This window comes from Halichoerus grypus, chromosome 5, assembly GCF_964656455.1.
Source record: "Halichoerus grypus chromosome 5, mHalGry1.hap1.1, whole genome shotgun sequence".
In the NCBI taxonomy this organism is placed as follows: domain Eukaryota; kingdom Metazoa; phylum Chordata; class Mammalia; order Carnivora; family Phocidae; genus Halichoerus; species Halichoerus grypus.
In genome coordinates, this window is record NC_135716.1 from 146,048,626 (window position 1) to 146,062,867 (window position 14,242).

A 14,242-nucleotide genomic window follows, 5' to 3' on the forward strand; every position below is an offset into this window, starting at 1 on the left:
CAAGAGTGAAGGTGAGTAAGAGGACGACACACTTAGAAATGATGGGGCTCGATAAACACATATGCACACTAGCTAGCCCTCCTCCTGGACCAAGGTAGAGAAGGCTGCATCTTACGCTGCGGCCTTATGGCCATTCTTTAATTCATCTGAGCTTCCGGCGCCTAGGTCTGACCTAGAGACACTAAGCCAAGGGCACAGATATATACTCCCTCCCCCCCATTGTTGGTATGCTGCTAAATACAAGTGTGCCCAAGGCTGGGTGCTCTTTTCCTGGAAGGAAGAGTAAGAGAAAAGTCCAGGCCATAAAACCAGAACCAACCATATTAGCTGGAACTATGCATTAGCTCTAACTACTCCGGAAAGTAACAACCTTACTGAACGTCCTTTTTCTCATCTGTGAAATGAGGAGAATACAACTTATCTCTCCCAGAGGACTGTTGTGAATGAAATGAAACTTGGAGGGGTGCCTCAACAGGCACTAGTTCCTACCACATTCTCTCACATTAGCAAGAGCTAGTATCTGGTAACAGGATGTTCTAAAGTACTAGAACCCAGGTCAGTAAATGAAGACAGCCTTTTGGAATTATGCAGAACAGTGAATAAGAGAAAATACGGTGCAGTTTCAGAACTGTAGAAGGAAACAGGTTACAAATTCCCCTTATCCAGTGGGACACTGGTGAGCAAGAATCTGGAATATGATTCAGAGTAAGGGTAAGCCTCATTTGATTCCAAAAGATGGTATACAGTACTCCAGTTAAGAGTCTGGCCAGCTAAAAGCACAAATATCTAGTATGAAAATACACTACTCATCAAAAAGGAATTTACTTTTGTTCTTTGGACAGATGAATGGCAAGACACATTTCGTTAGCTGTCAGTAATAAGGAAGGAATTGATACTCTGTTCCACAGAGGAGGTTTGCAAAGGACACAAACAGAAGCTTCTGGTACTGTATATTGCAGGTGAGGTTGGTTCTCAAAAGCCCCTATTTTTCTTGCCTCCATTCTAGGCAAGAGCACTCTTGAAATCTATAGCAAAGTCTTTTTTCTGGCTTCCTCCTCCTCCTGGGTTGGTCACAATCCCACTAAAATCAAAACCTTACAGGATCAAGATTTACAGTCCCCATATAATCTTCATCTAAACACTCTACTTGAAGTCCTAAATTCTATTTTCCACCACCACACCCACTTACACAGAATGTTATGTTCACTCAGTCTAATGTGTAAAGTTGGAGGAAGAAAGGCCAGAGGCAGAATATCCAAAATTGTAAAAAAAAAAAAGAAAAAAAAAAAAAGTTATTTTTCTTCCCCTCTACCCCCACAAGTGGAAGATACTTCGGTATTTATTTAAAAAAAATTCCCCCCACCTTGTTCCTCCCCTCCAATGGAGATTCTGCCTCCAATAAGCATGTATTTCCCAGAACTTTTTCACGTGCTTCTTTTCTATTAGCTTCACATAACTAGAAATAACAACTCAGGATATTCTTCCAAACATGAAATTTAACATAAATACGAAGGTCTCCCTGTTGGTCTTTCTTTTCCCCTTCCTCTGACAAACTCCCACAGTTAAGAAACTGGCCAGGGTTAGGAAAAGTAATTGGCAGAGCTGTTGCAACACAAGCTCACAGATCTTCCCACAGAGTCCGAGACTTGATTTTGCAAAACTTTTTTTTTTTTGATTTTGCAAAACTATTGAAGGGGTGTTCTCAGAATGATTCCAACTTGATTTGGGATTATGGCTATCATTCAAATCCAACCTTTTTGTAGCCTACAGAAAATCAACAATAAAAGGCCAGTGAGGCGGCCAACTCACAAACTCCAATGACAACTGGTTTCAACATTCAATTACTGGCAAGGCAGAAGTCCTGACACTGAGAACAGAGAGCACCTCTGAAGCCCCAGAGGTTAAGAAGGGCATTCAACACAGAAGGGGTCTCTGATAGTTCATGAAATGCATTCTGAAGTCATCTAGCATGGAGGCTGCAATCTGCTGTGCTTGGGGGTCTGCCTCACTGTGCTTCTGGATGTCACACAAAAGCTGCAATCCTTCTTCTTCAACTAACATTTTGCAGTATTTGCTGGCTGAAAGAAAATCAAACAAAGAAACTTGGTGGACAAATTGGCATTTTAAATATTCCCAAGTCACCACATTCACCGTTTTGAAGAAAAGGTACCAAGGTTTAAGCCCCTTGACATAAGAATTAACAGATAAAATTAGTCAATTCAAAAGAAATATGTCAAAACTTAAATAATGCTTGACTTGTGTAGTGCGGTAACAAATGATTATTTTAGTATGTTTACTTCCAGACAACTCTAAGCTTCAAAATCTCTAATCCTAGCTAAAAGAATAAGAACTTCATTTATTATATATATAATAAACATTTCAAGTTCAGGCATTATGTTGAGCTAGATAACCTGAAAACACCAGATGCTGGATAAAAATGTAACAAAAAATTTAAATGCATATTCATGTGTACAAAGTAAAGGATTTGTCCAGGAGCCAGATACAAAGAGCAGAGAGCACCTAAACTCATGTAACTACCTAGAGTTATTCTGGGGCAGAAAGGGACTGTGAGTTTCAGTAATCCAAGAATTTAGGTTTTAACTTACGAAGTTAAAAGCAATATGTATATAATAAAATATATATCAGTGCATAAAGCTGGTCCCTCAAAGGACTATACAGGAGAAGGGATAAGACATGAAACATCTTTACGATTGGTCTGGGCTCTAGGTGGGTAAACAGGGGTGGGCTGGACAAGTCTTTCCCAAGAATTCCTAACCACAGTACTGAGTTGGTATAGGATTTGAATTTAACCTACACCTAAATGTTCTGGGAACCCTTGAGCTGAGAAGTTAACATAAAAATTAGTTAAATCCCAGAGAAACCTCTAGAGCACCTGACAGAAGCAAATACAAAATTGCCGAAGGAACATGTCTACAACGCAGCCTAGAAAAGATTCTCTTAATCAGTCCAAAAGCCAATTAGACACAGAGAGATATAATGATCTAAAAACACTGCAGTTACCAAGAATGTAGCACAAAGAAACAGACATGGAAATTGTTCTTTTAAACATTTAAAAAATATATTTTATTTATTTATTTTTGAGAGAGAGAGAGAGAGAGAGAGTGAGTGAGAGTAAGGAAGGGGAGAGGGACAGGGACAAGCTGGCCCCATGCCCTGCACGGAGCCCCATGTGAGGCTCAATCCCACAACCCTGAGATCACAACCTGAGCGGAAATCAAGAGGCAGATGTTCAACCGACTGAGCCACCCAGGCATCCCTGAAATTATTTTTAAGTCCACAGGATGTGTAGGATAAAGTGAGAGAAGATACAAGATACTTCTGATAGACATTCCATAAGGAAAGTATAGGGAAAAGGTAATATTTTTAAATAGCTGAGAATTTTCATCAATTTTGAAAAGTTTAACTGTGACCTGAAATCCAGAGGCCATATAACAAAAGGCTGACTAAACACAATGAACAAAGTCAAGATGATAAACTGGGAAAAAATATTTGCACGAGTTCCTTCAAATTAAAAAGAAAAAGACCAACAAACAATAGATAAAAGGTGAATAAAGAATATCAATAGACAATTCAAGGAAAAAAAAAGGACTCTTCATTATAAGATGGTTAACTGCACTTAAAATGTCAAGTGAGACTATCACTTTCACCTTAGATTGGCAAAGATCAAAAAGTTCAATTAAACATTGTTGTAAGAATGTAAGGCGACTGGCAAGCTCTCATACATTGCTGGCAGGAATGAAAATTGGTAATCAATTCTCTGGAAAACAGTTTAGCAATAACTATCAAAATTATAAGTGTTCCTAACATTTTGACTCAGCAATTCTACATATTCTGCAGATGAACTCACACGCTTGCAAAATGATGTATTTTATTTAATAAATGCTATGTGCTATGTGTGAACTAATACTATGCTATGTACAAATGCTAATACTATTGGGACGCCTGGGTGGCTCAGTTGGTTAAGCGACTGCCTTCGGCTCAGGTCATGATCCTGGAGTCCCGGGATCGAGTCCCGCATCGGGCTCCCTGCTCGGCAGGGAGTCTGCTTCTCCCTCTGACCCTCCTCCTTCTCATGCTCTCTCTCTCTCATTCTCTCTCTCCCAAATAAATAAATAAAAAAAATCTTTAAAAAAAAAAAAAAAAAAAAAAAAAAAAAAAAATACTATGAGCCAAGCAGTGTTTTAAATGCTTAACAAATATTAACCCACTTAATTCTCAGAACAGCCCTATGAAGTATTATTTTATAGATAAGGAAACTGGGACACAGTGAGGTCAAGTAACTTGCTCAAGTTCCCACAGTCAGTAAATGGCAGAAACTGGGAACAGAGCACAGATAGTCTGGTTCTAGCATCTGTCCTCTGAATTACCCACATGTGCACTTCACCTGATAGATAGTGTAAATGTCTATTCATTGTATATGAATATGTTAATATTCACTAAACTAGTGCTTATAATAGAAAAGACTAGAAATAGAAACAATGTCCATCTAAAGCAAACTGGATCCATATAGTGAAGAAATACTAAGCAGTTTAATTCATAGTGGTGATGTGGAGTTCTGCCAGTTGCTAGCTATTTTAACTTTGGGCAAGTTACGTAAGTTCTCTGTGCCTTGTTTTCTCATCTGTAACAGATGGATAATAAAAATAATAATGCTACCCTCTTCTAGTTGTTGTGAAGATTAAATGAGTTAACTCATAAAGAGCTTGCAATACTGCCTGGCACAGAGAAAGTACTCAACTAAGTTCTAGTTGTTATAGTTATTGCTAGTCTGTTCCAGGGCCATTCTGACTGGCAAATCTGCCTGTATCTGTTCATATGCCAGCACCATTCACAATACTTTTTTTTTTTCTTTAAGATTTTATTTATTTATTTGCGAATGCAAGAGAGAGAGCAAGGGAGCACGAGTGGGGGGAGGCAGAGGGAGAAGCAGACTCCCCACTGAGCAGGAAGCCAGACACGGGGCTCTATCCCAGGACCCTGGGATCATGACCTGAGCCTAAGGCAGACTCTTAACTGACTGAGCCCCCCAGGCATCCCTCAGAATACTTTTTTACAATTTAAAGAGAAGTGTTAAGGGAGGTTCCTAAAAACCATTTTTCTTGGGGCGCCTGGGTGGCTCAGATGGTTGGGCGTCTGCCTTCGGCTCAGGTCATGATTCCAGGGTCCTGGGATCTCCCCCCCTGCTCATGCTCTCTCTCTCTCCGTATCTCTGTGTCTCAAATGAATAAATAAAATCTTTAAAAAAAAAAAAAAAAAACATTTTTCTTGGTCAGTTCTTTCCTGCTTATTCTGCCAGGTTAACTTTAGAATAATTTTCAAATCCCTCATATCACACTCATCCACTTGAATTGTAGTATATCCAAAAATTGAAAAGATCTGACATCTGTCTCTTAAAAAGTCTTTCCATCTAGGAATATAGTATGTCTCATAATCACTTCAGGTTTTTCAATTATTTCTCAATTTTCTGCATATAGGTCTCATATTTGTTAAAGTTATTTTTGGTATTTTATACTTTTGTTGGTAGCTAATCCTTTAATTAATTCTAAAAGTCAGCTCTTGAGTTTTTTAGCATAAAAATATAGCCTATATTTCTTTTATAATAAGAGCAATAATTTTTTACAATAATCCTTAGCAGAGAATGTAAGCCCCCAATGCTCAAAACAGCCAAACATGGAAAAACATTTAATCTGGCTGGGAAACAGCTCCTGACTCCTGATCCCCCAGCCTCCCACAGACCATTACAAAGAGGTAGATGTACGTATTACTATAGGAAAAGTATTATTCATGATAAACTGTTGAGTGAAAAGAGGAAGCTATAGGACATCATGCACAGAATGAGCCCATTTCATTTAAAAACATTCATATTTACATATTCTATATATTAACTACGGTATGTGTATAGAAAAGTATTTGGAAGGACAGTTATAGTTATCAAATTATTAACAGTACTTGCCTGTGGGGAACAGGAGTGGGAGCCAACTTTCACTTTCTATACAGCTTGACATGGACCCCCAAATATATAATACTATAGCATTTTATTTTATTTTTTAAGTTTGTTTTTTTTTTTTAGATTTTATTTATTTATTTGACAGAGAGAGAGACAGCGAGAGCAGGAACACAAGCAGGGGGAGTGGGAGAGGGAGAAGCAGGCTTCCCGCCGAGCAGGGAGCCCGACGCGGGGCTTGATCCCAGGACCCTGGGACCATGACCTGAGCTGAAGGCAGACGCTTAACGACTGAGCCATCCAGGCGCCCCAATTCTATAGCATTTTAAAAAACTGTTTATTTAAATTCAGTTTAATTAACATATACATATTATTAGTTTCAGAGGTAGAATTCAGTGATTCATCAGTTGCATACAACACCCAGTGCTCATTACTTCAAGTGCCCTCTTTAATGCCCATCCCCCAGTTACCCCATTCCCCCAATTCTGTGGCATTTTTTAAACAAAAACATTTTCCAATTTCTTTTTTAAAAGAGTTAAAATTCAGGGGGCGCCTGGGTGGTTCAGTTGGTTAAGCGTCTGACTCTTGATTTCAGATCAGGTCATGATCTCAGGGTCATGAGATCGAGTCCTACATCGGGCTCCATGCCCAATGAGGAGTCCGCTTGAGACTCTCTCCTCCTGCCCCTCCTCCCCCCATACCCTCTCTCTAAAATAAATAAAATCTTAAAAAAAAATTAAAATAAAACAGAAGAGTTAAATTCAGTACATAGGTGAACACATTTCCAAAATTCCATCTTGAATTTAGTTTTTATACAGAAAAATAGCTGGAAAACTATTGTTTTGAATACATACGGTTTTTACTACAGACATGATACATTGCCCATAGTGCCCAGAGCTGAACTGCTGGTTGAGAGAAGTTGCCAAGGAGTGGGAAAAATGCCTTGAAGGATCTAAAAAGGCACAAAGAAGTTCATTCAAAACTCTGGCTAGTGTCAGAGATATAATAATTATTTTCAACCTTTTCCACATAGGGTCATATCCTCACTGAGACAGACACATTGTTGAGCATATATCAGAAGCTAATGTTTAAGAAACTGCATTTGTGTTAGATACTCTTTACATTCAATATCTCATTTCATCCTCAATCTTGCAGACTATCAGATAGCTTCATTTTACAGATGAGAAAAACTGAGCCTCAGAGATCTTCTAAAAGTGATTTTCCCAAAATCATAGAAATAGGATTTGAACACAAGGTTATTTGACTATAATATTTTATCACTGTACCATGGCCTCTACATAGTACAATGAGGACAAGCTTTAGGAGAAGTACTATACAATCACGAGATTACCTGTAAGTCACCAATGCTGTCATCTTACAACTTGAACTTGGCCAATTCTGGATGGTTGCATACTATACAGAAAGAGAAACCAAGATGCTAGTATTGTGTTCCATAATTTTTAAAAGGTCAGAATAGGCTATTTTATGTCATTTATACTTATATGTATATGAAAAAACAAATTTTCAAAATATGGGAATGATCACCCACATTAAGGTATCCCTACCTGCCAAAATATCAATTAGATAACCATTATATATGTAAAATATGAACAAAGTCGTGTGGAAAACAGTGCAATAAAAGGGGGCTTCTGTTTAAAGATGCAGGATTGAGCATGCATCCATTCCTTCCCTAAATCCCATGAACAGAATAGTACAAATGGTTTAAAATAAAAGAAGGCAAACACACAAGAACAAAGCAGAAGGAAAATGGTAACTGATTTAATAGATCTAGCACTGGGGAATGTTAAAAAATGAACCAATTTGAACAGAACCCACAAGAGACTTAAAAATTTGCACACCAGTTACTTCAGGAAATGAGATTAGAGGTAAGATTGAAAACAGGAGGACTGGTTCAAAGTACTAAAGAATCAAGACTCCCAGATCTTCTCTCCCACCCCTAACAAAAATTTCTGGACTGGGCAACCTTACAAACAACTGAGGGTGGGAGTACCATGATAAAAACAGGGGATGAAGTGAAAATCTAAATGGTAAATGCTCAGAGTCCCCTGTCCTCAACTCTCTTCCTCTAACGGGCTTTCAGGCCGTTGGAACCAAACTTGTAATTTTCAGTCAGAAGAACAGAAGATTCTTCCTCAGGTAAATTCCAACCAGCTCAGGACAAAAGATCTAGTAACAATGACAATGACTAATCCAGATCACTCTAAGTGAAACCCACAGCTGACAAGTTCTACCCATCTGCACGCAGCTTCCAAAGTGAAACCCACAGTTGACAAGTTCTACCCATCTGCACGCAGCTTCCAAACAGCCCCACTCTTAGATATGACTGGACAGCTGAGGATCACCATATAGTTTAAGAAAATCTGTAACATAAAGGAACAAAATAAGGGGAAAAAAGCAACTTGCAGGAAACAGAGACCTTGAAGGAAGAGAAAAACAAAAAAACAAACAAAAAAACCACCCAAACTAATCACTAATACCTTTAAAGAGATAATAGATATAGCAACCATGGAAAAAGAGTACGATATTGTATAAAAAAAGAAGAACTCAGAACAAAAAAAGAATTCTTGGAAATTAAAAACAGAAATATAAAAATACAATATAAATATGTAAGTATACATAATAAACATTAAAATATATATTATATATAAAATATAAAGATATATTAAATGTACATTATATTAATTATATAATATATAAAATTATATTAAAATATAATTATATAATGAAATATATAAGATAAAAACATAAATGCAAAATCCAATAGGACTAGAAATTTAAAAAGATTTTTTTTAAAAAGGACAAAAAGGGAAATAGGCAAGAAAAAATTGAGTCCGTGAAGGCTGACAACCCAGAAAAAAAAAAAAGGAGAAGAGGGAAGGTAGGGAGGAGGGGAGAAGAGAGAAGGGAGAAAGAAAGAAATTTCCCAGAACTAAAGGAAACAAGCTTCCAGAGCAATAAGTAGCCAACATAACAGAAGAAAATAAACCTATATCAACGCACACTGCTGAGATTTCTAAACACTGAGGACAAAGATCTTAAAGGTCCCAAAGGAAAATGGCACGGGCTTCTTAACAGTGATACCAAGAAAGAAAAGACAAAGAAGCCAATGGCTTAAAAATTCTGAAGGGAAAATATTCCAAAACTAAAATTCTATACCCAACCATGTGACCAATTAAATGTGAAGGAAAAATAACGGCCTTTTCAAACAGAGGTCTGAAGTTTTCTATTTCATGCATTTCGTCTTAGGAAACTACTAGATATGATCCAACAGAATAAGGGAGTACATAAAAAAAAAAAGAGAGAGAGAAAAGGAATGCAATCCAGAAAACAAGGAATCCAACACCAGGGAGGCAAATCCCCACAATGACAGTAATGGAATATACCAAGATGACAGCAGTATGGCAGATACACAAATAAGCAGACCAGATGGAAGAAAACAGAAGGTTCTGAGAAAAGTCTCTGAGAAGCTGAAATGGATAGAGTATGTTTAACTATGCTGAAAGGAGATTTATACTTGGAGTATAGGAAAGGGTGTGCACAGAGACAATGAGAAAAAGAATCTTCATTTTCCAGAGAGGGAAAATGAATGAACAGATAATGCCTATTACTGCAAAGTCAAGAAGTACCAACAGATGTTATTTAGAGATATGGAGGCAAATACCAAAAGAAATAGCCTGAAAAGGAGCTGAAAGTGGGAAAGAGAACTGGTAAAGCCATATACAACTGTTTGCAATGGTAACTTTTATAAAAGAAAAATATCAGAAGGAACGTAACAAAATATGAACAAAGTTAGCATTGGATGGTAGGGTATGAGTGATTTAGAATATTTTCTTTATACTTTTCTATTATGTTTCCCATTTTCTACAATGAAAACATATTTCTAAAATTCTTATCTAGAAAAATAAGTTTCCTACAAGAGATTACTCCCGATTTTGTAAAGAGGAATGGTCCTTGTACCAGATCCTGGAGAAGAGCACTCCTCTGAAGGTCATGGGACATCCAGGGCTGTCTGTCAGATGTCAGGTGGGCTATGATGCCTGCAGCAAAATAGCTGACTTCCATCTCTTTGCTATGGAGCAAGCTGCTAATATGTTTCAGCACATCTTCAGTCACCAGCTTGGAAGAGAGTTCTCTAACTTCAGCTATGTTGTTCTACAGGTCAGATGAAGCAGAAAATATCAGGGATAGAAAGGAAGACAGAATCAGACACTGGCTTCTCTCCCTCTCCTACTGCTTAGCTCAGATACAGACAGAACACTTAGTCCCATCCTCCTCCCTCTCAATTTAGCCTAATACCCCACAATCCCACCCCTTGATGATGAGGATGATCAGTAATGACAAATCACTGAGTAAGCACTTACTAAGTGCCAGGCACTGTACTAGACAAAAATGTCTTTTTATCTGCCTTATCTCATTTAATCTTTTTTTAAAGCTTATTTATTTATTTGAGAGAGTGTGAGCATGCACAGTGGGGAGGCGCAAACAGAGAGGAAGAGTCTTTTTGTTTTTTAAGATTTTATTTATTTATTTGAGAGAGAGAGAAAGAGAATGAGACAGAGAGAGAGAGAGAGCATGAGAAGGGGGAGGGTCAGAGGGAGAAGCAGACTCCCCACCAAGCAGGGAGCCCAATGTGGGGCTCAATCCCAGGACTCCAGGATCATGACCAGAGCCGAAGGCAGGCCCTTAATGACTGAGCCACCCAGGCACCGGAGGAAGAGACAGTCTTAAGCAGACTTCACGCTGAGCTTGATCCCACGACCCTGAGATCACAACCTGAGCCGAAACCAAGAGTTAGACGCTCAACCGACTGTGCCCCCAGGAGCCACTCAGTTAATCTTTAACATAGTTGTACAAATAAATAAGTCACTCAGCAAGACTTAACTTGTCAGTCAGTGAACTTGTCTGTCAGGTTCACACTGCTAATAACTGGTTGAACTAGAATAAAATCCAGGCCTGACTGAATACTTAAAGTTCCTCAGTGCCTACTATATGTTACATTAGCTTGAAATTTAACAATAACAATGAAAGACAGGTGGCACTGTATTTTATATGTATTAGTTTTCTATGTTGTTGTTTAACAAACAACTGCAAACTTGGTGGCTTAAAATATTTTTTCTCTCAGTTTCATCCATGTGCTTAGCTGGCCCCTCTACTCTGAGATCTCACAAAGTCACAAAGTGCTGGCTGGGCTGCATTCTCATCTGGGGGCTCCGCTAGAGGGAAACCTACTGCCAAGCTCACTCAGACTGTTGGCAAAATTCATTTCCTTGCAGCTGCAAAACTGAGGGTTTCAGTTTCTTGCTGGAGGCCACCTTTAGCTCCTAGAAGCTGCTCATAGCTCCTTCCCACGTGGGTTTCTCCCTTCTCTAACCACTTATTTCATGGCAGCTTGCTTTTTCAAAGACAGTTAAGAAGAGTCTCTTAGCATACCTACTAGCAAGAAGGACTGATACAGAAGTCCCCTCTTATCTGTGGGGGACATGTTCTAAGACCCCAGTGGATATGCCTGAAACTGCAGAAAATACAAAACCCTATATATACTATGTTATGTTTTTTCTATATATACATACCTAAAGTATAATTTATAAATTAGGCACAGTAAGAGATTAACAACAATAACTAATAATAGAACAATGGTAACAATATAATAAGTTACACGAATGTGGTCTCTCTCAAAATAACTTATTCTATTGTACTCACCCTTCTTCTGCTTGTGATGAGATGATAAAATGCTTATATGACAAGATAAAGAGGTGGATGACGTAGGCATGTGACAGCGTTAGCCTACTACTGACTTTCTGACCATTCGTCAGAAGGATCACCTGCTTCCACATTGCAGGTAACTAAAACTGTGGATGGGGGGTGTGTCTACTGTACATACATTGTAACATAATCATGGGAGTGATGTCCTATCATCTTTGCCATATTCTGTTGGTAAGAAGCAAGTCACAGTTCCTGCCCACATTTGACAGGAGAGCATTACACGAGGACATGAACACCAGGAGAGAAGAATCACTGGAGGTCACTTTAGGGTCTGCCTACCACAGATATTAAAAAACAAAGGTTTAGAAGTGAAACACATATTTAAATTGCACACAGCAGTTATTGTTCCTTCTGAAGTAGCTTTCAGAAAAGTATACCCTAGAAACTAGTAGGTTAAAAGCAGCATACGGCGCCATGCAGAAAACTGCATTGTCCTGAGCTCACTTCCCCCAGTTTTTCACAAGACCAGCTGTACCCTATTGATTTCAGCAGAAACTGCACTATTTTGAGATTTACCCCCGTTTTTCCCCAAAGCCAGCTATACATATCCTCACCAGTAGCAGGATTTCAACATTAAGCTGATCAGATGGAAGCCCCGAACAAGGAGAGACAACACAATAGCATCCTTAGCATAACTGAGCACACCTTAGATGAATCTCAAGATTTCTCTTGTAAGCCTGGCAGAGGCTACTTTTCTAGCAGCTTTTTCATTTCAAGAGTCTATGAACAAAATGTTGAGAAGATGCAAGCTACAGGAGAATGTGGGTCTTCTTCATTCAGAAAAAGGAAGGAAAGGGGGCAACCTCATAAATCCTCAGCATTCTGAGAGTCTTTCAAAAAAAAAGCAAAAGATCTTTTAGAATAGGTTAGCTGAGGGGCACCTGGGTGGCTCAGTTGGTTAAGAATCCGACTCTTGGTTTTGGCTCAGGTCATGATCTCATAGGTCATGGGATCCAGCCCTGTTTCGGGCTCTGTGCTCAGCGGGGAGTCTACTTGAGATTCTCTCTCTCTTCTCTCCCTCTGCCCCTCCCCTTGCTCTCTAAAATAAATAAATAAATCTTAAAAAAAAAAAAAAAAAAAAGGTTAGCTAATAGTAGGACACTTAACATTATATAGCATATATGAGGCTCCAATCCACCTTTCTGGCCTTATTTTCTATTGCTTTTCTTCTTCCCACCATCTCCCAGAATTCTAGATATTCTGTATTACAATGTCCCTCAAATGATTACATTTTCTCATCTTCCCTAGCCAAAAGACCTTTGTCTCCTGCTTCTTTAGTCCCTCCTTTCTACTTTTCTATACCTTCCAGATTTCCAATATTAATCATTTAATCCTCCCTACTCTGTTCCAAGTCCTATATGTGCTAGGGATACAAAGGAAAAGATATAGTCCCTGCTTTCAAGGAGGGCATGATCTAGAATCAAAAGCTCCCATGAGACTTTGTGCTTCTTTTCTAGCACTTACCATAGTCAATCTTAAGTTGGAAAGCTATTTGTATACCCGTCTACCACCACCTCCCAAGTGTTATAAGACCATCAGCTTGATACATTTCACGCACGGCAAACTGAAGGGACTTACAGTATATCTTCATTACTTTTTGTAAATCTTCACCTTTATCTTTTGGAAACAAAGAAATTTCTCAATTATGTATATCCTGATTGAGAAGTAGTATAACAGTATAAGCAAAGAAATTTTTTTTTTTAAAGATTTATTTATTTATTTTAAGGGGTGTGGGGTTGGGGAGGGGCAGAGGGAGAGGGAGAGAGAGACACTTAAGTAGACTCCACATTGAGCGTGGAACCCGACACCGGGCTTGATTTCATGGCCCTGAGATCACGACCTGAACCAAAGAGTTGGACACTTCACTGACTGCACTACCCAGGTGCCCCAAAGAAATTTCCAAACAGGGGCACCTGGGTGGCTCAGTCGTTGGGCGTCTGCCTTCGGCTCAGGTCATGATCCCGGGGTCCTGGGATCGAGCCCCGCATCGGGCTCCCCGCTCAGTGGGAAGCCTGCTTCTCCCTCTGCCTCTCCCCCTGCTTGTGATCCCTCTCTCGCTGTGCCTCTCTCTGTCAAATAAATAGATAAAATCTTAAAAAAAGAAATTTCCAAACAACTGATTGCCTTGATAAAAAGGAAGTATAGTAAAGTGGTTAATATCAGAGGGTCTGGGGCCAGACTGCCTGAGTTTGAATTCTGATTCTGCCTCCTACTACCTAGGTAACATAGGGTAAATGGCACTTCTGTGCCTCAGATTGTGGGTCTATAAAATGTAACTAACAATGGGTGGTAGAGTATAGAAAATAGCACAATTTTTCCTATCCCTGTTTGACTTAGCTATGTGACTTCCCTGCTTCTCCCATCAAGGGGTGGTCACCTCCTTTAACCTGGGCTTAACCATGGGCATATAATAAGAAATACACATTTTGTCTTTGTCCCGAATTCTTGAAATCCCTTGGATTTCTTAAGTCCCTTGGAATTTCCCAAGTGATA

The 14,242-nt window shown here is 38.9% G+C and overlaps 1 protein-coding gene and 1 long non-coding RNA gene across 2 annotated transcripts in view; one reads left to right on the top strand and one right to left on the bottom strand.

Annotated features, from left to right (window-relative positions):
- Positions 1 to 846: 846 nt before the first annotated feature.
- Positions 847 to 4,681, top strand: LOC144381929 (uncharacterized). The gene is made up of 2 exons (XR_013448190.1): positions 847 to 959; positions 1,764 to 4,681. It is a non-coding gene; the product is annotated as an uncharacterized LOC144381929 (long non-coding RNA).
- Positions 1,887 to 14,242, bottom strand: part of ZYG11A (zyg-11 family member A, cell cycle regulator) — a 59,989-nt gene continuing 47,633 nt past the window's right edge. Inside the window, exons 10-13 of the mRNA XM_078073144.1 lie at positions 9,944 to 10,138; positions 7,317 to 7,378; positions 6,820 to 6,917; positions 1,887 to 2,078 (exon numbers count right to left, since the gene is read on the bottom strand). Coding sequence (XP_077929270.1) covers positions 1,915 to 2,078; positions 6,820 to 6,917; positions 7,317 to 7,378; positions 9,944 to 10,138 — 519 coding nt within the window. The 3' untranslated portion in view covers positions 1,887 to 1,914. The remainder of the gene's footprint in view (positions 2,079 to 6,819; positions 6,918 to 7,316; positions 7,379 to 9,943; positions 10,139 to 14,242) is intronic.